Below are 23,811 nucleotides of genomic sequence, written 5' to 3'. Positions count from 1 at the left end.
CAGGGTCACTGATGGGGGGTTCGGTTTCATGAGCCAAGTCAGGAGCAGATATGCAGGGTGCCCCTTATTTAATTGTTGGCACGCACTATAAAGAATATCATTTATGGAGAACGATGTCCTCTTCTCTCCACTCAAATACAATCCAGATCTTTTAGCACCGGGGGTCATGGATCTTTTCCAGTATTTTCCACACTGGTATTTATGAACCTGTCTGTGATGGTTCTCAGAATACTAGGACTGTGAGTTACCTTGTTATCCCCCTGCATCCAGTATGAAGGAGACTTGCTTGTGGTTACATGGGTGTTTTCTCTTTGCCCTCTCCAGCCTATTACCTACCTACCCACACACTCTCCCAGGGGCAGTGCTAGCCCTTACTTTGGTTTGCAGGTTTGCAATAGGTCCTCCCCAGTCCTGAAGTCCCTTTGAAATGTTCCTCTGTAGTGTTCAGACCCACAGAAAGTGGTTTCTGGTGCAAATGTGTGTCATTGGAGCGATATAAATTCTGGTTCCTCAGCACTAAAAAACATGGAGCCAAACCACTTGAACAAAAGGAGTAACTAATGGCTCGCATAAATAGCTAGTGCAACCCCAGCACTAAACCACGTAACAGAGGGACAGAGGCCACATACTACACTAGGTATGCATGCATGCAAATAGAAACCATGCTGTAACAATTTAACTGCTGACATGTGCAGTCTGCTTGCTCCCTCTTTCAAAGTCAGTGAAATATGCCTCACACAACTATGAGATTGACAGGAACCCCACCACTTAGCTGCATCAAGGTAACAGCATTTGCAAGAGACTGGCAAGACTGGCATTTGCAAGAGACTTTGCAAGAGTGTTGGCTGCTGTACATGCAGCTCAGAGACCAACATACCTCCAGTTCAGAAGCTGAACAGCTGAGGCAGACCTGCCAGCACCCCAGATGTCCATTTCTCTTGGGAGAGGACCTGGCAAAATCAAAAGCATGCCAGTTCTAATCCCTCTCCTCAGCTGCATACACAAAGAGCAAGCACTGACCAAAAAGACTGGAAAGAGAAAGGAAAGCTCTAATTAGTCTTGGGCTGCAAAGGAATGATGTTTAAAGGCAAGGTTGGAGGGAAAGCAGAGAGGAAGCGCTGTCCAAAGCGGTCAAATTTAAAAGGCCTCATTGTTTTTCGCACAGCTCAAAGAAAACCCTGATATACTAAGTCTTTAAACAATAGCTTCCCTGCCGGATTTACTCTCTTCTAATGTCTCGAGCCTTCTATAACTAGATCTTAAATGGGGACTGACAAATGACACTTTAAAACATACACTCCAGAGGGGTTTCCTCAAACATGCTTTATTTCCTTTATTACAGGAAGCAATAAAGCACAACAGGGGGTAGGATTGTGTCTCCTGAGATTACTATTAGATAACAATATTCATTGTGACAAGGTAAGAGGCAAAACTAATTGTCCCTGATCCATAATGGTGGTGAAATCATCAGGTTGGCAAGCGCTCAGGTACCCACAATGTGACTTCAGCTATGCTGTCAGGAAGGACCATGCGCACACACCACACAGAAACACTCTAGGTGTAATAATCTAAAGGAGTGGAAACAAAGAGTCAAATCCATCTGTGGGGTAAGCAGACAGTGTAGTGGATTTGATTTGACCCATCAACTCTGTAGCAGATGTCAATCAGTATAGATGCAATCAAGGGCGCCTTCAGAAATATAGTGCTTCTCTTCTATAAACCCTTTCCTGTGTATCATGTATGCAGTGTAGAAGAGTTACTTACCTGTGCTGAAAGTGTAGTTCTTCCAGATGTGGGTGAAGCCGTGTATACCACCACTCAGGTACATATGCTCCCCGCTCATCAAAGCCAAAGACCTTTGCTTAGCTGTGCCCTCATGGCCTTGCAGCCGCTCTCCTATTTTAGCACTGCACCGCCCCAACATCCCTCAGGTCTTAGCACCAGAGTTAGAAGATATGACTCTGATACAGAGAGGATGGAAGGTGAGTCAGGGAATAAGTCTGTGCTCACATCTCAAAGAACAACAGTTACAGCACAGGCAGGTAACCACCTTTTCTTCGAGTAGCTGCAGATGTATATTTCACTACAGTGGCTCACAAGCAGTATCGGTAGGAGGTGGGGGTTGGAGTCTACTCAAAAACTGCAGAACTGTTTTCCCAAAATATTCATCAGGTCTAGACGCTGTCATCATAGCATAATGTATGTACGGAAAACCAAGTAGTACCCCTGAAAACCTTCAATATCGAAAAGTGACAAAATTTTATGTCTGCACATTGTAACTTAAGCAGAGGATAAGCCCCACATACATTCCACAATATGATGGCTGCTTTTGACATATTCAGTACTTTTATAGCTAAGCAGTCATGATTAGGGACTTCTCTATTCCAGAGAAGTCTCATTGTCTTGGTTCTGCTGTGACCCACAAAATTCAAAATCGCTCCAATATTTTCTTGTATGATCATTTTGCAGCTTTCTTTTCCCGAGAGCAAAGACTGCATAATATGTTTTTGAATCCAGGTATCTGGCAGGAATCCCTGATGGCAGACATGTAGTCATCAGTTTAACTCTGATGCTTGTAACATGCTTTCTTCAACAACTAATGAGGTATGTGAAAGGTCAACCAAGTCATATATTACTTCTGCCTTTGATTGAAAGACAAAAACAGATGGTGAAGACAAGCTGGCAGATACTATTCTTTCTAAATAAATATCCTTGTTTGCATGTGGATACGGGTATTCATTTAAAAGGAGCCACTCCCCTGAGTATTTGTACTTAATGTTCACAAACATAGGGGAAAATCATGGTGAAGCGAACAATAGCTTTACAGAATTCAAAGTGCCAGCAAACAATGCTTTGGATCAGTCCAAACAGCTTTGGTCATGAAAATTTTCCAGATGTTTTCTACCGAATGAACTTTAAACATATATAAGTATTTCAATCCCTTCTAGTTGAGAAGCTTCGCTATATAAAAAGGTATAGTTGTGTTAATTCAATACTACATTTGGAATGTGTAATTTGTGAAGTTTTCAATAGGCATATGTAAAGTGTTAAATCTGAAGGATTTTTTAAAATGAGAAATCAGTTTATTCTATGCAAATGCTCAACTTTTGATTGTTTTAATTGTTGATAATCTGTGGTAAAATTATCTCAACTATGCACTCTCTATTCTGTGGTCCCTACAGCTTTTCTCCATTTCTAACAGATTTTAATAGGGAGTGGGAGGGGATGACTTCTGTGTTTTGAACAGTGCTATCACACTTATTGAAAATATAAAACATACACACACTTTAGTTTTTTTCCAATTGTTCTTTACTGAAAGAGTACAAATGATTATGGGACACAGTGGGAAAAAAAAGCTGGGATGTTTTGGGTTACTCAGTTAAAAAAGCCTCCTGGATTAGCTGAACTAACATTATTTTTTCCCATGCATTGCTTGTATGTTTGTAATTGGATTGTGAAATAAACTATATCATAGCTTATACTGTAATTAGAGATCCTAACAGAACATGTTAGGTTTTACTAAGTAATGGCTCCATATCAAGTAGGTAATGAAAGAGCAACATAATTTTCAGTATATATAACTTTTCTGGTAAAAAGCCAAAAAACAAGGAGACATCTCACTCAAAACACTGGTAAAACAAACCACACTTAGAAAAATGAAAGCTGATTTTTATTATTTTATCCACAGCCAATCATTGACATGAACATGCATACGTAAGTTTGCTACGCACACACCACATTTTTCAACGTTAGTTATTAAAGGTTAAACATACAACATACATTCTTACAAAAATGAGTCAAAATGCAAACATAACTTTTAAACAAAACAGTCTTTACTTATTTAAAAAAACTTTTTGTGTCGGGTACCATTTTGTACAAACACAGTTAATTTAAACAAATCTGCTCTTATGTTTCCTCATGGTTGCACATGAAAATAAGCTGCAATAGAAAATGAAGTAATTGAGGGTTTTTTAAATAGCAGAAATAGGCAGTTTTGCCATGCAGAAGAAGCAATATTAAATATTAGTTTTTCAAAAAAAGAAAAAAAACCACAAGTTTAAAAATATTTAGTTCAAGTCACAGAACTTTCCCCAGAACAGAGAAATCCAAACGCAACGCATAATTAGCTGCCATTTAAGGATGGCTATTCTGAAAAGTATAAATACCTTCCAGAATTGATCATTTCATTGATTTGGCACAGAAAAGAAGTCTGAGCTTACTTAAGAACAAGAAAGTGATTAAAAAGGGATAAGAGGAAGAGAGAAGAAAATAAAAAGCAAGAATGAATGAGATAGTAGTTGCAATCACTAAAAAAAAAATCTGTGCATCTCAGTCATTGCAGAATACTGTCTTCTGTATACAGCAGGTGCTAATTTCAGGTAACTGTTATTGCAACATAGATTTAATTTGCTTGGAGGTAGTCTCATCATTCAAATGCTTTGTTGTGTACCTAAAAAGGAAAAAGAAAAAGTATAAAAAGCACACTTAGAATTCTGATCTTCTACAACAGACAAAGCCAGTAACTGAAGGAACAATATCAAATGTATTGTTTAGTTACAGTTAATACTCACCAAAGATTGGAACATCTATTTGTGTACTTCTTAACTAACAAAATTCAGTAATTCTCATGGGAAGGAACATTATTTCTTTCAGAAAATTATATTCTACTCATGATTATATCCAACTTTTCTGTTACTAAAGGAGATTTTTGAAAGGGACCCCTACACGGATTTGAGGGAGAAAAAACCTCAGATCTCTTTTGAGTTGGAGAGATTGTGCCTATGTCACTGAAGAAAAAAACCTGTATTTCCTGCTCTGAAACCCTTTTGTTTTCTTGAACCCAGCTCTCCTTTCTTTTCCTTTTAATTTTATGTTCAACAGATAATGTTTTTTTCTATTTATATGGACAGTATCAGTAGCTCCTTGGTACAATGTAAACAATGAGGAGTCCTATGGCACTATAAGCCCAGTTCTACATTAGGGGATAAATTTGAATTAAGATATGCAACTCCAGCCACGTCAATTACATAGCTGCAGTCAACTTACCTTGAGTCATACTTTGGCGCTGTCCCCACAGCTGGAGGTCAATGGGAGAAACACTTTCATCAACTTTCCTTACTCCTTGCAAGTAGGGCTACGTCTAGACTGGCATGATTTTCCAGAAATGCTTTTAACGGAAAAGTTTTCCATTAAAAGCATTTTCGGAAAAGACCGTCTAGAATGGCACGGACGCTTTTCCGCAAAAGCACTTTTTGCAGAACAGCGTCCGTGGCCAATCTAGACGTGCTTTTGCGCAAAAAAAGCCCTGATCGCCATTTTTGTGATCAGGGCTTTTTTGTGGAAAACAAATCTCAGCTGTCTCCACTGGCCCTTTTGCGCAAAAGTTTTTTGGAAAAAGACTTTTGCCCAAATGGGAGCAGCATAGTATTTCCGCAAAAAGCACTGATTTCTTACAGTAGGAAGTCAGTGCTTTTGCGGAAATTCAAGCGGCCAGCGTAGACAGCTGGCAAGTTTTTCTGGAAAAGTGGCTGATTTTCTGGAAAAACTGGCCAGTCTAGACACTGCCTAGGAGTAGTACTGGTGCTGATGGGGGTGTCTTCAGCATTTGATCTAGCGGGTCTTTACTAGACCTGCTAAATCAAATGCCAGAAGACTGACCTCCGGTAATCTGCTGGTAAGTATAGATGTGGCCTTAGAGACTAATAAATGTATTAGGGCATAAAGCTTTTGTGAGTTAAAAACACTTCCTCAGAAATCTGTTAATCTATAAGGTGCCATGGGACTCCTCGTTGTGTTTGCAGATTCAGACTAACACAGCTACCCCTATGAGCTTTGTACAGCATGTTCTTTTTTATTTTTTATGACTGAAAGGACTGCAATTATATCCATGTGTCCTATGTTGGTGAGTGGGGGCACACCTCTGATGCTTTTCCCCTATCTTAGGGCTAGAAAGACTCATCTTCAGAAGCCCCATCTCCGTGGAGCATCAGAAGGTTTGCAGAGGCGGCAGGGGTGAAAAAGCCACTAAACAGTAGACCAGAGGTAGGAAACCTGTGGCCACCCCAGCTTGCCTGGATCTGGCCCTCGAGGCTCAGGGCTCCTACCCCCAGAATTGAGGAGGAGACTGTGCTGGCACTCTAGCCCTCCCTCCCACCTCGGTATCCCTCTGGGGGGCTGGAGCTCACAAAAATCTACTTGCTGGGGAGTCAGTGGCCCCTGACCCAAAAAAGGTTCCCTGCTCTGCAGTAGCTGCTGCTTCTTAGGGTCTCAAATTTTGAAAGTAGATTTTAACAATGATTCAAGCAGCATGAACATTTAGGGGCCTACCTTCCCCACTTTAAGGTTGCTAAATGAAGCCCTTGCTGCTGTTGATAGCTCGGTTCTCAACACAGGACAGTTGCACAAAAGAGTTTTCAGGAGATCTGATGACTGGGGACAAGAGGAAATCCCCAACGCAGCATGAGTTGGAGGACAAATTGAGCTGGCCACATCTTACTCATTTCTGGCCATATTTGGCACATCAAAACTTGTGATACAAGATTTGGCTAGGACCCTCTAATGACAATGAATTCAGCAGATTTTTTGGCTCAATTTTTCATTCTTACTGCATGTTGTGCACTTCTACATACGTGAAGAATTTACTATGCACTGAGATTTTCCCAGGTATCTATCTATACAGTCAACATCAGAGTATTTTCCACAGTTCTATGAAAACACTGGCCATTTTTATCTTTAAAAACCAGGAGAACATTGTATACAACCAGAGTATCATTCATGTACAACACCCCAGTTGCTTCATATTGGATGCCTATTTTATTATATTCACAGATCATAGCTGAAATTTATTTCTGTAATTACAATTTGTTATACTAAATTATTAGCCACTTGTCTGCCTTTGAGTCTTAGCTAAGTAGATTTTGAAACTGGTTACTCTGATTTGCTATTGTTGCTATCCTTGTGAACAAATGTAACGAGACTTTCTTCCTAGGGCAACTGTTAAAACAAATGAAGCCTGATATCAATCCACATAATGTATGTTCTGTGCAAGAAGAGGACTAAGGTTTACACAGTACTTTGCCAAAGTGATATGCTGACCTTAATTTAAATATTTAGCTGAAGTTTGAATTTTACATGCCCTGTATCTACCCTCACATACATACAAATAGCTATTTGTTTAAGACAAGGTTATGTGGTATCTCAAAACATACAATATAAACATTTCTGACATTCCTCACAATCCAAAACTGAACTTCAAATCTGAGGAACTAGAGAAGTTGCTTAAAGTGTCTTCTCTAACAATCTTCTGCCTCCTTTTCCCATCTACCCACTAAGCAACTAATTATTAGGGCTGTGGAGCAATTAAAAAATGTAATTGCGATTAATCATGTGCACCTCCCCTTTGAAACAGGTAAGCCAGAGTGATTTCGAAAGAAGTGGTTTATTTCAAAATAACTGCGTCTATACAGCGTTTGTTATTTCGAAATAAGGTATTTTGAAATAGCAGCGGTCCACGATTATGCAAATTCTGGCTGGGAAATTCAGATTCATGCTTCATTTCCAATTTTGCTCAGCTGCATTTGCAGCCCTCTCTCGAAAGAGGGGGCAAGTGTAGACATGCCCTTAGTGTCTCACCTAATGTGCACAGTTACGCAGTTAGGTGGTCAACTGGCTATGGAAATGGGCAATACAAGGCATATGAAAGCTCCATGTTAATAAATGCAAATTTTGAACTCAACAACTATCAAATAACATGATTAACAGCAGGTAAGTTCACTGGACGTTTCAGCCAGGGACCAAGGAATGAATGGGTCTGAAGACTTGATTATTGTTTTCATCAACAAAAACGGTCAATATCTTGTCAGGATCAAGACATACTAGTGAGGAAACTTTCAAAACAGAGCCTCATCTTTTATCATCATATAGATAGAAAACTTCATCATCCAGATGTGTCTGTTCATCACCTTCTAAAAAAAAAAATCACATTCAAATAGTTTCAAGTTAAAAATAATTACCTGAGAGCATTAAGAAGGCCTTCTACACTGTTAGGAGGCTGGTCTTTAAGGACTTTGATGCATCCTTTCATCTAAAATTAAAACAAGGTAATATTTTATATTACATGAATGCCATAAAAAATAACATGCAAAAACAAAATTCCCCAAGGCCTAACACTTACTTTAAAGGACTGTAGAGAAAAATACAAATGTACATGTTATGCTTCTGGTTATCAGAAAGATAGCAAATACCTAGTACCCTGAAATCTTTCCTTAATGTAGAAAGATTTATTTGGTTTGTTGCAATTATATTGAGAATTCCACGCATCTACAGGCAGTGAAACAGCTACATCAAAATCTGCTGTAAGGAACTGAAAGGCCGTAGGGACAATATAAAAGATTTTACAGTTTTTTTTTCTGGTTTGTTTTTAAATTAATACTTGTTTTGCTAGTGTGCTCAGAGAAGTACAGAATAAAAACCCTGATCCTGTGCCAAGTACCATATGAGAATATTTATTTTGATTCATCTACTAGACATTTAACAAATAAGATATAAATTCAATAGTCTAAATCCAGCAACACATTTCAATTACAGAACAAAAGGGGGCTAAACTGAAAGTTTGTTTAGATGATAGTGAGACACAGAAAATTGTGTGGCAGTGGGGAATATATTGGACCTACTACTCTTTCATTTCCATGTAGTCTAAAGTTTGTTATTTAGAAAATAGACACTGTGTAACTAATGTATAATAATATTTCTAGATGTTATCTGGATTCCACTGAAACTCACTTTCTACTTTAACTCTTAAGATGACTTTTTGTGCATTTGAATGCACATTTTGGATTATTTGCAGATTGAAGGTCATCAGTACTTTAGGGCTGGTAGTATATGCCAACCAATTAGGAGAATCCCAGAATGTACATATGCTTATTATGGATTTATCTAGACTCAGAAAATTCATATGACAAAGAAAAAAGGCTATAAATAACTTTAGTTTAAACATCCAAAGACTATGAGCAACAAATAACTTACATCAATTTTTGAAGTTTTGGCAAAGGCGCCCACTGGATGCACATGGTCATAGAGTATGATGACACCCACCATTACCCTCAGACAGAACGATACTGTTTCCTCATTTGTAAACCTGCTTCTGTACTCACTGGAATTTTAGAACACAAAACTATCCATTATTACATTAAACACCAGAACAGGCCTTTGTCTTTAACACTAGGAAAAAAGGTCATGCAGAGGGGATAAAAGAGCAACTATTTTCCTCAACACAGAAATCAGATCATTGAATAGAAAAGTCCATTATCTGGGAACTGGCAGAATAAATCTCTCTCAAACCCAAACTGACATCTTGCTGCTAACTTTAGGGATGTAATTATGCAAGAAAAAAAGTTAACCAGTTAAACAATATAATTGCAATTGTTTAATGGTTAACCATGAAGCAGCTGATGTCTGGCCAGCCACCATGCAGGGAGCTCCTCCAACCAAGTCATCTGTGTGCATGGGAAGGGAGGTTTCCTGGCTGGCATCCCATCACACCATAATGCAAGGGGGCGCTGCTCTGGCTTGGGTCCTGTTATGCCAAGCCGCAGGTGGAAGACTGCTCTGGCCATCCAGGTCTTGCCAGCTAGGCCACAGCGCATGCGGGGCTACTCGCCCACCCAGCTGGTTAACTGTTTACCTGGTAAGTATGTCGGTAAGGTTAATGTTTACCAGGTAACCGGTTAACCTTTTACATCCCTAGCTAACTTCAGGAATTTTGTATTAGCTGTCTTGTCTTCTTGCAAAAACTGACCATTTAGATTACGCCCAAAAGAGAAAAAAAACAATTCATTTGTGATGTACCAATGGAATAAGAATGCCTATTTTTTGTGTGCAAAGCTTAATTGCTTGTGTCTATGGCACAAAGTGCCCCTGAAGTTCAATGTTTGAAGTCCCTATTACTTGTACCCCCCAATGAAACATGCACAGTGGTCTTCAGAACAACCCTTGTACTTTTGCTTTTGACATTGTTAATCCACTCATGAATTACCAAAAGCAACTTATTCAGATCTGTTAACTGGTTTGAAAAAAAAAATACTTAGCAAACGGTGTTTGACTTTTCTTCCACCTGCCAATAGTTTCTGACATTTACAGTAGACTCAAGTAGCCCACGCTTGCAAGTTACTGATTCAAACAGAGAACAAGGCAGTGGACTTGCTGAAGCCACTATTCACCCACTGAACTCTTTCATGGAATAATTAACAAAACAGGAAAGAACCATTATGTGCATTGCTCAAGACAGTTTTCAAATCACGCTCTAGGCAAGTGTTCTTAATTTTTCTATTTTCTTGAATTATGCATGACAAAGGCATTTACAAAGGAATGGAGAGATCTTCTAACTTTCAAACGCTTTCTATTTTTAAATATGAAACAATATTCTCAGAGACAGACATCATGACGTGTCTAGTGCATGAGACATAAGCGATAAGAAGGTGAGAAAAGAAGTTATGGAATATAGCATGAAATTATTTGGCTCCCGTTTTGCTGTTTTTCCTTTTTTACCCATTTTATGCATTATGGATTATGCCTGCTATGCATACTTACACTTTCTGTAGTCATTGTGCACAACAGGCCCACAAATAAAGAATTGAATTTTGTCATGTGGCTCATACTTACGGGGTTTCCAACATGACTCTGCACACACTTGCCATGGTGCTTAAACAATCTGTGGTATTTTCTATGGGTAAATTTTTATTCTGTAAAAGAAGAAATGAGTAATTCTATTCAATATAACCAAAGTGTAATATTGTACAATCTCGTACAATTCCAGGTCAGTGAATACTACCTTAAACGTAGTGCTCTAGTTTAAAATCTCTAGTTTAGAAGAAAGGAAACACGCAATAGTGGTAAATCTAGTTTTACAATAAAGTATTTACAATCAGTTGTTTTAAAAGAAGTAACTTAGTGCAGTAACGATGGTTCTTCCAGATGTGCGTCCTCGCACCACTGATCAGAGATTTTTGCCTAGCAGCGCCTCCCACACCCTGCATGCGCAGTTGCCGTCTCGTGCTATTTTTGTCAGTTAGATGCGCATGCAGCACAAGCCTTCCTCTGTTCCTTTTCTACCGGAAATCTGATAAAGGACTCCAAGTAGAGGGGAGGAAGGGAGAGTAGTGGAGCACCCACAGGGACATACATCTCAAAGAGCCATCATTACTGCACAAGGTGAGTAACAACTTCTTCCTTGAGTGGTGTCCTTGTGGGTGCTCCACTCACATGACTTAGTAGCAGAACCTGCCATATCGTGGTGGGCACTGGAGTCATTTATGTGAAGAAGCAAAGACTGCATCTGCTAGAGTGGTGGTAGGTATGGATCCTTTCTGTGGAGTGTAATGTTGTGTGAAAGCATGATAGGAAGATCATGTCGCTGCTCTACAAATGTCTGCTAGGGGCACATTACGTAGAAAAGCAGATGATGTGGCTATTACACGTGTGGAGTGTTCTCTAAACAGTCTGTAGTGGTTCTTTTCCCCGTAGGACATGTATATGCAACTCACAATCCACTTGGAAACCTGTTGAGCACAGACGGCTGTTCCTTTGTGGGGACTGGACAAAGAGATGGGGCTCCCATTTCCTGGAGTCCTTGGTTCTAAATAAAATGCTTGGGTTCGTCTAGCATCTACAGCAGGGCTACTCAACACATGGTCTGTGGGCGGGATCTTTTGAACATGGCCTCTGCTGGGAACACGCTACACAATTGCAAGGCATCTCCCAGGCGGGATGAACACTGAAAGACGCAACCAAACGGGGTGGCTGGAATAGATGGGTACATGGTGTTGGCATTTTTAGCCACCAGAGAGGAGGTGCTGGGAGTGCCTGGGCATTGTGGGAACTGCTGGCTGCTTAACCTTCTAGGCAGAGCCTGAGAGGTGCTGACTGGCTCACACTGGCCACGTTTGGGTCCAGCACTGCAGCTTAAGGCTTAATCTTTGTATTCATGCCAGTCAGTGTGAAATTATTTGCATATATTTGCATATACCTTTGCATGTATATGCAACCACACTTAAGTTGCGGCCCTCGGCACATGCTGTGAGTTTCACTGCGGTCACGCCAGGAAAGCGCATAGCACTGAAGCATCTCTGTGGGGTGATATAGCTAGCCCTCTCGGGGGGTGGTGAGTGTGTCTGTGTCTTTGGGATCTTATCCCCTGGTGCTTGGAAGGATTTCTCACAGAGAAGTTTCTTCAACCTCATTTTGCGGTCTTTCCTTGTTCTGGCAGTCATGTTCTGACAGTCATGTTCTGACAATGGAGGCATGTTTGTGCTGTGTGGCTTTTGCCTAAGCATTTTATACAAGAGGCGTATCCATCAGAAACCAGTATTGAGTCCCAACATGACTCCCATTTCTCAAAACCAGGAGAGGCTGGCATGCTGAGTGAACGTGAGAGTTCAAAACTTGGAGAAGGGGGGGAAAGCTGAGTAGGAAGGCAAAAGGAAAAACCCAGGGAAGCAATTTTGGTTTTTTTAAACAGAGAACTGGGTAAAACTAAGTATAAACTGACTAAAACTATGAACAACTGTTAAAACCAGCTAGACTATTTTACTATTTTCTGTCTGAAAGGAGAGCACTGCTGCGACCATCTTCAGCACAGGATGGTAGAAAAAGAACTGAGGGAGCCTCAAGCTGCGCGTGCACCTAACAGACAAAAACAGCACAAGATGGCAACTCTGCATGCATAATGCAGGAGACACTTACAGGCAAAAATCTCTGATCAGCAGCATGAGGACGCACCGAGACCTGAATGGAGCATCCATAGAGATACCACTCGAGGAAGAACCGTCGTTTTTGTACTTTCTCCACTATTAGAAACACCAGGCTTTACTATATTTTCCATTTTTACAAAGAATTTCTCATTGCTTTTGGAGGAGGGTGGGGTTTTTTTGGGGTTTTTTCCTGTATTGATTTCCGTAGGGAGCTTAAACAATGGCATGAAGAAGGAAGAAAAACGTAACCTTAAAAATAAGATTCTCTAATTAACTGGAGATAATTATGTGTTAAAATATTAAGAATACATTAATATTCATTTGAAAACAAAATAACATTTTATTTAAAAAACTGCATAAGCGTAAAAATTGTGTGATTTTCCCATTGATACATGGGAAACTGGTAATTAGCGAGCTAAGTCAGTAATAGTTGTGTTGCGACTATAACGTCAGATATGTCAATAGGTAGTTCAATGACAAATGGGAAATAGGATACTTTGATCCCATCTCCTAACAAGTTCAAGATTTATTCTAATATACTTGCGTATCTAATCAAATTTATGAGTGTATTGTTATAAATTACATTTTAACTTCTATGTGTACCAGAAGAAAGCTCTCCTGAATGCTTTAAAAAAGAAAAAGCAAAAAAAAGCACAACTTCACTTCCTTTTCATTTGCTTCTCAATTTCAAGCAGAGATACTCAAGTCAAAATCATTTCATTTTGTTTCTAGAAACCTTTTTCAAGTACGGATAAAAGACCAGAAAGATGCAGATCATCATACATTTTAACCCAAGGCATACCACCACACCAGGCTTGTTTTTACTGGTTAAAGGAAAATAAGTATTACTAGTAACATCACAGACTCAGGTATTGGATAGCCTACAACACATCTGATACTAGCTACATTTCTTCTGATTGTGTAAAAGGAGAGATCTGATATACAGATTCTGCTTTTGAATGAAGTCCTTTGCAGTTAGAACACAATGTTAAAGTGATCTACAAATAATTCCCCTCTATCCTTCTGGTGCACTTAACTGTGCCATGTAGACAATCCCTAAGACTTAAGCAAATTTCACCTGAAAGTTACCAGGACAGACTTACCAAGATGACTTCTCTACAGTCATCTTTCAGAGCATAGCTGCATTTTACATGCAATATCAAGTTAGAGAAAATCCTCTACTATATATGCTTACCTCTGAAACAAATTTTGTCGTGGCATCACTTAAGGTTTTCAACATTGGTGTTGCTTCAGCATAAAATAAAGACATTCTGTTTGCCAATTCATTATTTACTTCATTTTCACCCTCAGCCTATAAACAGACACACAAAATTATATGCAGTTGTTTTGTACCAAAAAAACCCCCAACAATAACAACCACTCTGGATAAATAGTATAAAAAGAAAAAGAATTTAGCATTCAACTGTTTTTTTCACTTCCAGTGGTTACCTACCGGAACATTATTAATCCTCATGCGGCTCAAAGTTCTTCTGTAATAGCTGAAGTCATTCTGTATAGCAGGATTTGTCATCTACAAGAGAGAAAATGAATATAATTTAGTGACATCTGCTCAGTTACAATCCAGGAGACAAGCTTTATGGAGATACAATACTAAGGCCATGTCTTCACTACCGGGAAGACTGACACTCCAGCAGTTGATCTTCTGGAGTTCGATTTAGCAGGTCTAATAAAGACCCACTATTTCAATGCTGGTATTCCTCAATTTACAAGAAATAAGGGAAGCTGATGGGAGCATTTGCTCCTGTTGACCTCCCTCTGTGGAGATGGTGCTGAAGATTGAACTAAAGTACACGGACTCCAGGTACACAATTTAACACAGCTGGAGTTGCATATTTTAATTCGACCTCCCAAGTAAGTATAGACAAGGCTTAAGAGGGATAGAGCACTATCAACTGTTACTGAAGTTATCGGAAGTGTAGAGCACCTAGCAAGTCCTGGATGTCTTTAGAAGAAAAGTTCTCCATCTGGGAGGCCTCTCCCCACAGCGTGGGGTAGATGTATTGGGGAGGAAGTGAGAGAAGTTGTTGTGTTTTTTTTTTGGGGGGGGGAGGGGAGAGACTTACTGTGCACTTTCAGAGCTAAGTGGCCAGAGAGATACAGCTGCTGAGCAGCTAGATGCTCAGCCCTGAAAGCAGCACAGCCAGCAGCACTGAAGTAAGGGTGATATGGTATTGTCACTTGGCCACACAGAAAGCAATAGCTGCTGGCCAAGTGCCTGGGGAGGAGGCTGTGAACTACTACAGACACAAAAAAGGGGCATATAATCAAACAAGTTTAAGAAGAGATGGTTACTCACTTGGCGCAGTAACTGAGGTTCTTCAAAATGTGCAACCCTGTGGGTGCATCCTTGCATCTTTGTTTGGAGTATTTGGCAGCAATGCCACTACAAGTCACTCGTGCACTGCCTGCCTCATGCACCACTGGTGCTTCCTCATGCATTTGACTTGGACTCCTCAGTTCCTTCTCTACTGCAGGCTGCTTAAACTCTGAAGTAGAGGGTAGAAGGGTGGGTAGCAAAGCACCCAGATGGACACACATCTTGAAGATCCTCAGTTATTGCACAAGGTGAATAACCTCCTCTTTGAAAGATGTCCCTGTGGATGCTCCACTCCAAGTGACTGTAAAGCTTCTAGAATGGCAGTGACTTTGGAGTTGGTAGAATAATTGCCGATAATATAGCTCGGTCCAGCCAAGTATCCGCCTTAGGGTCTTGCATGATTGCATAACGTTTGGCAAACGGTAGCTTTGAGCATGTCAGTCTTTATTTTCTGTATTACTTTGGGTAGTAATGGTGTTGGTGGGAACACAAAGAAAAGGTTTGTGTTCCTGGTCAGGAATGTGTCCCCCATTGATCCCATTCTCAGACCTGCCCTGAAGCAGAATTTGGAAACTTGGTGTTACAGGCAGTTGTGAATAGATTGTGAGTGGCTCCATTTTCAGAATATGCATTCCAGTATTGCGTCATGTAATTCCCATTTGTGGTCACAGAGAAAACATCTGCCATAGCGTTCTGGTATCCAGGTAGGTAAGAAACCAAGATATGGATATTGTGAGTTGGATGCACAAATTCCAGGATCTCATGGCCTTGGTACATAATGAGCATGATCAGGTTTTCCCTTGCTTGTTTATGTAAAACATGCAAGTGATGTTGTCAGTCATTAAATCTCTCATGCATTGGTTTACTGTAAATGATCGGAATTGGGGATAGGCATTGTTGATGGTAGGAAGATCCTTCAGATGTACATGTTTCCTTGTCTTGGTTGTGGACCCTGAACTGTGCTATGCTGCATCTCTGCTCCCCACCCAATGAGAAATATCCATTGTGATAATCTGTGATGGCAGAGCTTGTGTAAGCAGGATCTCTGAGCACAGGTTGTCAAGTATCAGAGGGGTAGCTGTGTTAGTCTGGATCTGCAAAAGCGACAAGGAGTCCTGTGGCACCTTATAGATCAACAGATGTATTGGAGCATAAGCTTTAATGGGCAAAGACCCACAAGTGCATCTTTGCCCACGAAAGCTTATGCTCCAATACATCTGTTAGTCTATAAGGTGCCACAGGACTCCTTGTCGCTTAAGCACAGGTTGTGCAGCTAGATCAACCGGACTAGAGTCCTTGAGAGGCACTGTTTATATCTATCCTGTGTTTGTTTGATCTGTATATGGCAGCTAGCCATCCTTGCAGGCAATGCATGTGCAAGTATGTGTGTGACCACAAATGTGCATGTTGCCATGTGGCCCAACAGTTGCAGGCAGATGTGAGCTGTGACCCATGGGCTGTTCTGCACTGTGGATATAAATGTTTTTATCCTGTCAAATACTTGTCTCATGGAAGTGATGCCTTATCGCCACCGAGTCAAGATAAGCACTAGTGAATCTAACCATTTTGCTGCTTCTATTGTTGATTTCTTTTTGTTTATTTGTAGACTGAGGCTCTGGTAACAATCTATTGTCTTTTGGGTAAAGCAAATGACATCTGACTGAGTGTGTGACTTCAAGAGACAGCTGTTCATGTAAGGAAATATTATTCCTTGTTTTCTTAGCCACATCATCACTGTTACGAGGATCATGAGAAAACATGAGGCACTATTGACAGACTGAAAGGTAAAGCCTTGCATTGATAGTGGTGTGTGCCCAAAGTTAATATCAGAAAATGCCTGTGGGCAGGATGTAGAACATGAAAATAAGCATCCTACAGAATGAGGACTGAAAACCGGTCCCCTTGCTCCAGCGTGGTATTCCTGTTGTTAGAGTGACCATCTTGAACCACTGCTTTCTCATGAACTTATTCAGTTGAGAATGATGATAGGTCACCACCCTCCATTTTTCTTTTCTGTTAAAGAGTGGAAGTAAAATCTCTTCCTCCTGCGTTGTGGTGGAATAGTCTCCATTGCCCCTAATTGGGGGAGATGACCTACGTCTTGGCACAGCCAACGTTTGAGAGAAGGATCCCAGAAGAGGAGTGAGAGGATAGTATAGACAGGAAAGGAATGGTACAGCCTGTCAGATGATTTCTGGGTCCCATTTGTTTGTGTTGATGGCAACCCATGTCAGGCAGAATGGAAGTAAACAGTTTCCACTTAGATGGGGGGATGGTATAAGTGCTGGAATGTGGGAGAGGTCTTTCAGACTCATTACCAAGCCTTCAAATGTGTTTATTAGAGGCAGTTGGTTGAGACACTTCTAGTGGTAGAAGCTACTATCATTGGTGGTACTGCAATATACCAAGGTGACTTACTGCAGGGGTAAGCCACACTGGCATGTACCTCCCTTTACAACAAAACAGCACCTGTACACTGTACATACCTGTAGAAAATACTGTACATACCTGTAGAAAATACCGGTACAAAAGTCCCTAACTCTGACAAGCTCATAAGCTTTCTAGCTTTTGTCAACTGCCTTCTGCTCTTTTCATGTTAATTAATTATTTCTTCCACATACTTGTAATAATTATTTTCAGGAACATTGGGACAGATCTGTGCCACACTGATAGTTAATATAGACCTAAAGCCAGTGTAATCAGCCCAAGAGGACTTCACCTCTGCATGGGAGAACTTCCCGTGTTAGAAAGCCAACTTATCGAGCTCTTCAGCCGCTGTCCACTCTTCTTTCATTGCTGCTGCCATTGCAGGAAGAGAGCATGGTCAGATGAAAAACCATCACTGAGGACAAAGGTCATGTGCTATACTAAGCCTCGGCTGCATTTTCAGCACTGTGGTGGCCATTGCAGTCTTATCTTAAAGCAGGCATAAGGGGACCTAGCTTTCATACAACTTTAGGAGATATCAGGAAAGTGAAAAAAGTGAGCTTTAAACTATTTTTTCCCTCTCCTGGACCCCAATATTAGACCTGTGTAATTCGGCCACATTCCAGGATGTGGCCCATCTGACAATTATAAGCAACTTCTACAGCACGAACAAAGCAATTCTCAAATTCTCCAGAATACTTGATGAATGCTAACTTTCAATGAATTATCTTTTCATGATCAAGACAGGGTATCTGAGGATTTTAAGAATCAGGAAGTATCACAGAAAGACTGAAGCAATCATCATTCTTTTTACAGACAGAGAATCAAGAGGGATCAAGAAGTTTGCCCGATGTGACAGAGTCTGTGGCAGTGTCTGGAAAGAATCCCAGGTTTCTCCAAATCTCAGTCCTGGGTTCCTTTTAGTTTAACTGCCTATTTACAAACCACATGGCATTTTACCTTGAGCTCATCAAATCGGAGTGTGAAATGAAGAATTTCGGCAAACTGCTTAGCAAGAGCCTGCTCTCGCTCCAGGTGCTGAGTTGGTGAATATGGGGTGCTTGTCAGGGCTCCCAACAGACCTCGTAGCCCTGCCTCTAAACAAAGAAACAAAATCAAAACATGGTAAATGGTATCTCCTACTACTACTTAAAATGCTAAAACATATGTTATTTCCATGATCTAAAGTGAGTTTTCAGATCAAATAAATTATACTTAGTTTTCATGGTGTATTTAAACTGGAGAATACCCCTGAACTGCTATTGATATAAAGCCTATGTCTCACTGGATTGTATAGTAAATTAATTTTTCTAGTTGTTTCAAGACATATTAATTTTTTTTAACTTACTTTATAGTCAATATAACCATATGAAAAGCTATGCAACATTATGGAACAGAAATTAACAGTGAAAACAAAATTTCCCTAACTCCAAATGCCATAATAAAAAAATGGAAATAGATCTAGTAGTTAAAGAAGCCAAGCAGTGATGTCTTAAAATTTGGAGACTAAAATTTTATTTAAAATAATATATTGGCATGAAATTATCTACTTAATTAAAAATTGCAATTCTAAGTATCTTTCAATCCACTAGTCCAGAATGGAGAACTCTCCTGTTGGTTGAATATTTAATGAAGAATGTTTAAACCTTACCAGTAACAAGTGAGAACTTAAGCATATAATTGGTCAGTTTAGGTATGTCTACACTAGCCCCCTAGTTCGAACTAGGGAGGCTAATGTAGGCATTCGAAGTTGCAAATGAAGCCCGGGATTTAAATATCCCGGGCTTTATTTGCATCTTCTCATCCGGGTGCCATTTTTAAATCCCCCTAGTCCTAACTAACTGCCCGCAGCTACACACGGCAGTCAAACGTGGGACTTAGTTCGAGTTAACATTTGACTGCTGTGTGTAGCCGCGGGCAGTTAGTTCGGACTAGGGGGATTTAAAAATGGCACCCGGACAGGAAGATGCAAATAAAGCCCGGGATATTTAAATCCCGGGCTTCATTTGCAACTTCGAATGCCTACATTAGCCTCCCTAGTTTGAACTAGGGAGCTAGTGTAGACATACCCTTTCTTACACTTTTTAGACACATTTCTGTAGGCTTTCAAATGTTATTGGTCTACCCATTTTTTTCAGAAGGGGGGGGGGAAGGAGAGGAGTATGAGAAAATTTCCTTAAGAAAACTGAGTTTACCTCATTCATGAAATGCGATTGTGCAGTTGGCACTGTTTTGCTAGTAATTGTGGAAGTAGTAGTAGGCTGTTCAATAGGCAAGACACCACATATAGTTCTGAAAGTTCTATGATGTAGTTTCAACTAAACATACACAGGACTCTTTAGTATACTGGACAATTAACACTTCTATGCTGTAGCTCCAAGGGATGTTCTGGAATCTTGTGTCTCTCACCTACAAAAACTGGTCCAATACAAATACTGCCCCACCCAATTTGCCTGTTTAAGACCTATAAAACTAAGTTAAGCTATAGCTTTTTTATTAATTTTTTTTTCCCACCTTCAGAAACTTGAAACATTTAGGTATAGAAGATGCTACATTTTCGTGGGGATCACAAGAAGTTTCCAATGACTCTGTGCTGACATACAAGGGAAGTTTATGGAAACATATTCCTGCAGGAAACATAGTATGGTGAGCGTGAAATATTTTCTTTCATTTTAGTGGTATAACTGGTTTGCCTAGAGATAGAGATACGAGTAGGCAACAGTGCATGTTTAAGATAAGGCAAGCACCTTCTGGAGGACAGTAATAAAATACAAGTGCATTATATCCACAGGATCAACCTTATCTGTGTTTGCTGACCTCCTCAAAGAATTCTAATAGATTGGTGAGGCATAATCTCCCTTTACAAAAACCATGTTGACTCTTCCCCACAAATCTTGCTCATCTATGTGTATGATAATTCCTCTCCTTTTTATAATTTCAACCAGTCTGAGTAGTACTGAAATTAGGCTCACCAGCCTGTAATTGCCAGGACTGTCTCAGGAGCCTTTTTAAAAAATAGGTGTCACTTTAACTATCCTCCAGTACTCTGGTACGGAAGCTGATTTAAATAAGTTACCTACCACAGTTAGTTGTTCTGCAATATTTGAGTTCCTTCAGAATTCTTGGGTTAATACCATCTGGTCCTAGTGATTTATTACTGTTTAATGTATTAATATGTTCTAAAACCTCATAATGATACCTGAATCTGGAACAATTCCTCAGATTTGTCGCTAAAAAGAATAACTTATTTATAAATTATCTAGAGAAAAGGGTAAACAATGAGGTGGCAAAATTTGCAGATGAAACCAAACTGGTCAAGATAGTTAAGACCAAAGCAGACTGTGAAGAGCTTAAAAAAGATCTCACCAAACTAAAAGATGGGGCAACAAAATGGCAAATGAAATTTAATGTTGATAAATATAAAGTAATGCACACTGGAAAAAATAATCCCAACAGTACATACAATATGATGGGGACTAATTTAGCTACAACTACTCAAGAGAGAGATCTTGGAGTCATTGTGGATAGTTCTCTGAAAACATCCACTCAGTGTCCAGCGGCAGTTAAAAAAGCAAACAGAATGTTAGGAATAATTTAAAAAGGGCTAGAGAATAAGACAGAGCATATCTTATTGCCTCTACATAAAACCATGGTATGCCCACATCATGAATACTACGTACAGATGTGGTCACCTCATCTCAAAACAGATATACTGGCAATGGAAAAGGTTCAGAAAAGGACAACAAAAATTATTAGGGGTTTGGTACTGGTCTCATATGAAGAGAGATTTTTCATCTTAGAAAAGAGGAGACTAAGGGAGAATATGATAAAGGTCTATAAAATCATGACACGGTGTGGAAAACGTGAATAAAGAAAAGTTATTTATTTATTCCCACAATATAAAAACAAGGAATTTCACCAAATGAAATTAATAGGCAGCAGGTTTAAATAAACAAAGGGAAGCTGTTCTTCATTTAGTGCATAAACAACCTGTGGAACTCCTTGCCAGAGGATGTGGTGAAGGCTAGGACTTTAACAGAGTTCAAAAAAGAGCTAGATAGATTCATGGAGGTTAGGTCCATCAATGACTATTAGCCAGGATGGGTAGGAATGGTGTCCACTAGCTTCTGTTTGTTTGGAAATGGGTGACAGGAGAGGGATCACATGAGGATTACTTGGTGTGTTCCCCCACTTTGGGGCATCTGGTATTGGCTACTGTCGGCAGACAGGATACTGGGATAGATGGACCTTTGGTCTGATCCAGTATGGCTATTCTTATGTTTTTAACTTAGGTGTGGGAATCTCCCTCACATCCTCTGCAGTGAAGATTAATGCAAAGAATTCATTTAGTTTCTCCACAATTGCCTTATTTTTCATGAATGCTCTTTTAGCACCTTGACTGTATCAGGCTACCGGCTTCTGATATATTTAATTTTTTTTACTGTTACTTTTTGAGTCTTTACCACCTTTCAACTTACCTAGTCTTTGTGAAAATTCATAGAATTTCTTTAGCTTGCCCACTAGTGGAACGACTGCACCCCATGCCTTTTCCTGCAATTTATCATCAGTGGGATGCTGTATTGCCTTGAAAATCAAACACATGAAGAAAGAAAAAAGTCAGACCTCACTGAATGACAGGAATCAAAACTATGAAAGTTTTCTTTCATTCAAAATATTGATTAAAAGAGATTCATCAAGGGCAATGATTGTGGGAAGAGAACACTCTCTCAGAACATTATGGTTTTAACCTGCATCCTATTATGAGCCACATTTCAGAGAGGTAGCCACATTAGTCTGTTTCAGTAAAAATAATGAGTCCGGTGGCATAAAGACTAACAATTTTATTATGGCATAAGCTTTTGTGGTTTGCAACTTACTTTGTCAGCTGTATGAAGCGAAAGCAACAGTAGATAGAGACAAATACCTACAATGCTCTATCAAGCATTCTTAAAACTATAATACCCATATGGGGAAATGAAGAAAGATTGATAGAGCCAGACGTACTCAGAAGACACGTACAACATGATATTCCCAACAAAGAAAGCAATAGAACACCACTGGCCATTACCTAAAGTCCCCAATCAAAACATCTAAAACACAGCATCAAGAATCTACAACTAATCATAAGCGGCGAGGAGTCCTGTGGCACCTTATAGACTAACTGCAGTGTAGGAGCATAAGCTTTCGTGGGCAAAGACCCACTTCGTCAGATGCATCTGACGAAGTGGGTCTTTGCCCACGAAAGCTTATGCTCCTACACTGCAGTTAGTCTATAAGGTGCCACAGGACTCCTTGCCGCTTTTACAGATTCAGACTAACACGGCTACCCCTCTGATACTTGACAACTGATCATAGTTTCAGGTGTTCGGAAGCAAGTCAGACCTCACTTACACACAGCACCCCTAACCTGAAACACATACCATCAATCACACACTAACCCAGTAAGCAATCACGGAAACAAAGCCCCTTGCTAAACCTGTCCACACATCTGCACCTGAGACACCATCATAGGACCTAACCAAATCAGCGATATAATCAAAGGCTCTTTCACCTGTACATTTACTAATGTGATATGTGTCATCATGTGCCAGCAATGCTCTTCTGCCACATTCATTGGACAAACCAAACTGTCTCTACTAGAGATGTGAATGGTTAACCTGTTAACCGGTAAGCACCACCCTTTTCGGATGATGCTTTCTGGCTATCGGAACTGGAGGTGGATGGAGCAGCTCCCCACCCATCGCAGGCCATGATTGGGATGCACTCCAGCCCAGCCAGAGCAGCTCATGGCAATAGAGGGGGAAATGTTCCAGCTTGTCCATCCCCATTTAATCAATTAACTGGTTAAGCATAACATTTAACTGGTTAATTAAAAGGTTATTTATATCCCTAGTCTATATGGAACAGAATAAATGGACACAAATCATTCATCAAGAATGGTAATATACAAAAACCAGGGAGGTTAAAATGTTCTCTCACTGAACACACAGTTAGGCTACGTCTACACCACAGCACTATTTCGAGATATTGGATGTGTCCCGAAATAGCTATTCTGAAACTTTTGAGTGTGCTCATTATTTCGAAACATAACGGGCTTGCTATTCTGACATCCCACAAGGAGTAAGGGACGTTTTGGAATAGCGATTTATTTCAAAATAAGTGCTATGTAGACAGCGCCAAATTTTGAAATAAGCTATTTCAAAATTAACTCGAAATGAGTTATTCAACAATGACAATTAAAACTTGTATTTGCTTGTATTTGGAATTTTGCCAGATTAGATTAGTGGTTCTCAACCTATT

The 23,811-nt window shown here is 39.9% G+C and overlaps 1 protein-coding gene across 5 annotated transcripts in view; it reads right to left on the bottom strand.

Annotated features, from left to right (window-relative positions):
* Window positions 1-3,653: 3,653 nt before the first annotated feature.
* Window positions 3,654-23,811, bottom strand: part of CYRIB (CYFIP related Rac1 interactor B) — a 146,593-nt gene continuing 126,435 nt past the window's right edge. For all 5 annotated transcript variants that reach the window (XM_025184920.3, XM_025184919.3, XM_006123559.5 and 2 more), the window contains 8 exons: window positions 21,990-22,095; window positions 18,472-18,608; window positions 14,200-14,277; window positions 13,942-14,058; window positions 10,660-10,739; window positions 9,025-9,151; window positions 8,013-8,083; window positions 3,654-4,450 (listed from right to left, as the gene is read on the bottom strand). In XM_025184920.3, coding sequence (XP_025040705.1) covers window positions 4,387-4,450; window positions 8,013-8,083; window positions 9,025-9,151; window positions 10,660-10,739; window positions 13,942-14,058; window positions 14,200-14,277; window positions 18,472-18,608; window positions 21,990-22,095 — 780 coding nt within the window. In that variant the 3' untranslated portion in view covers window positions 3,654-4,386. The remainder of the gene's footprint in view (window positions 4,451-8,012; window positions 8,084-9,024; window positions 9,152-10,659; window positions 10,740-13,941; window positions 14,059-14,199; window positions 14,278-18,471; window positions 18,609-21,989; window positions 22,096-23,811) is intronic.

Source organism: Pelodiscus sinensis, chromosome 2 (genome assembly GCF_052426305.1).
Source record: "Pelodiscus sinensis isolate ZL-2025 chromosome 2, ASM5242630v1, whole genome shotgun sequence".
In the NCBI taxonomy this organism is placed as follows: Eukaryota; Metazoa; Chordata; order Testudines; family Trionychidae; genus Pelodiscus; species Pelodiscus sinensis.
Note: the sequence above shows the minus strand (reverse complement) of the source record. Positions and strands in the feature narration are given on the sequence as shown.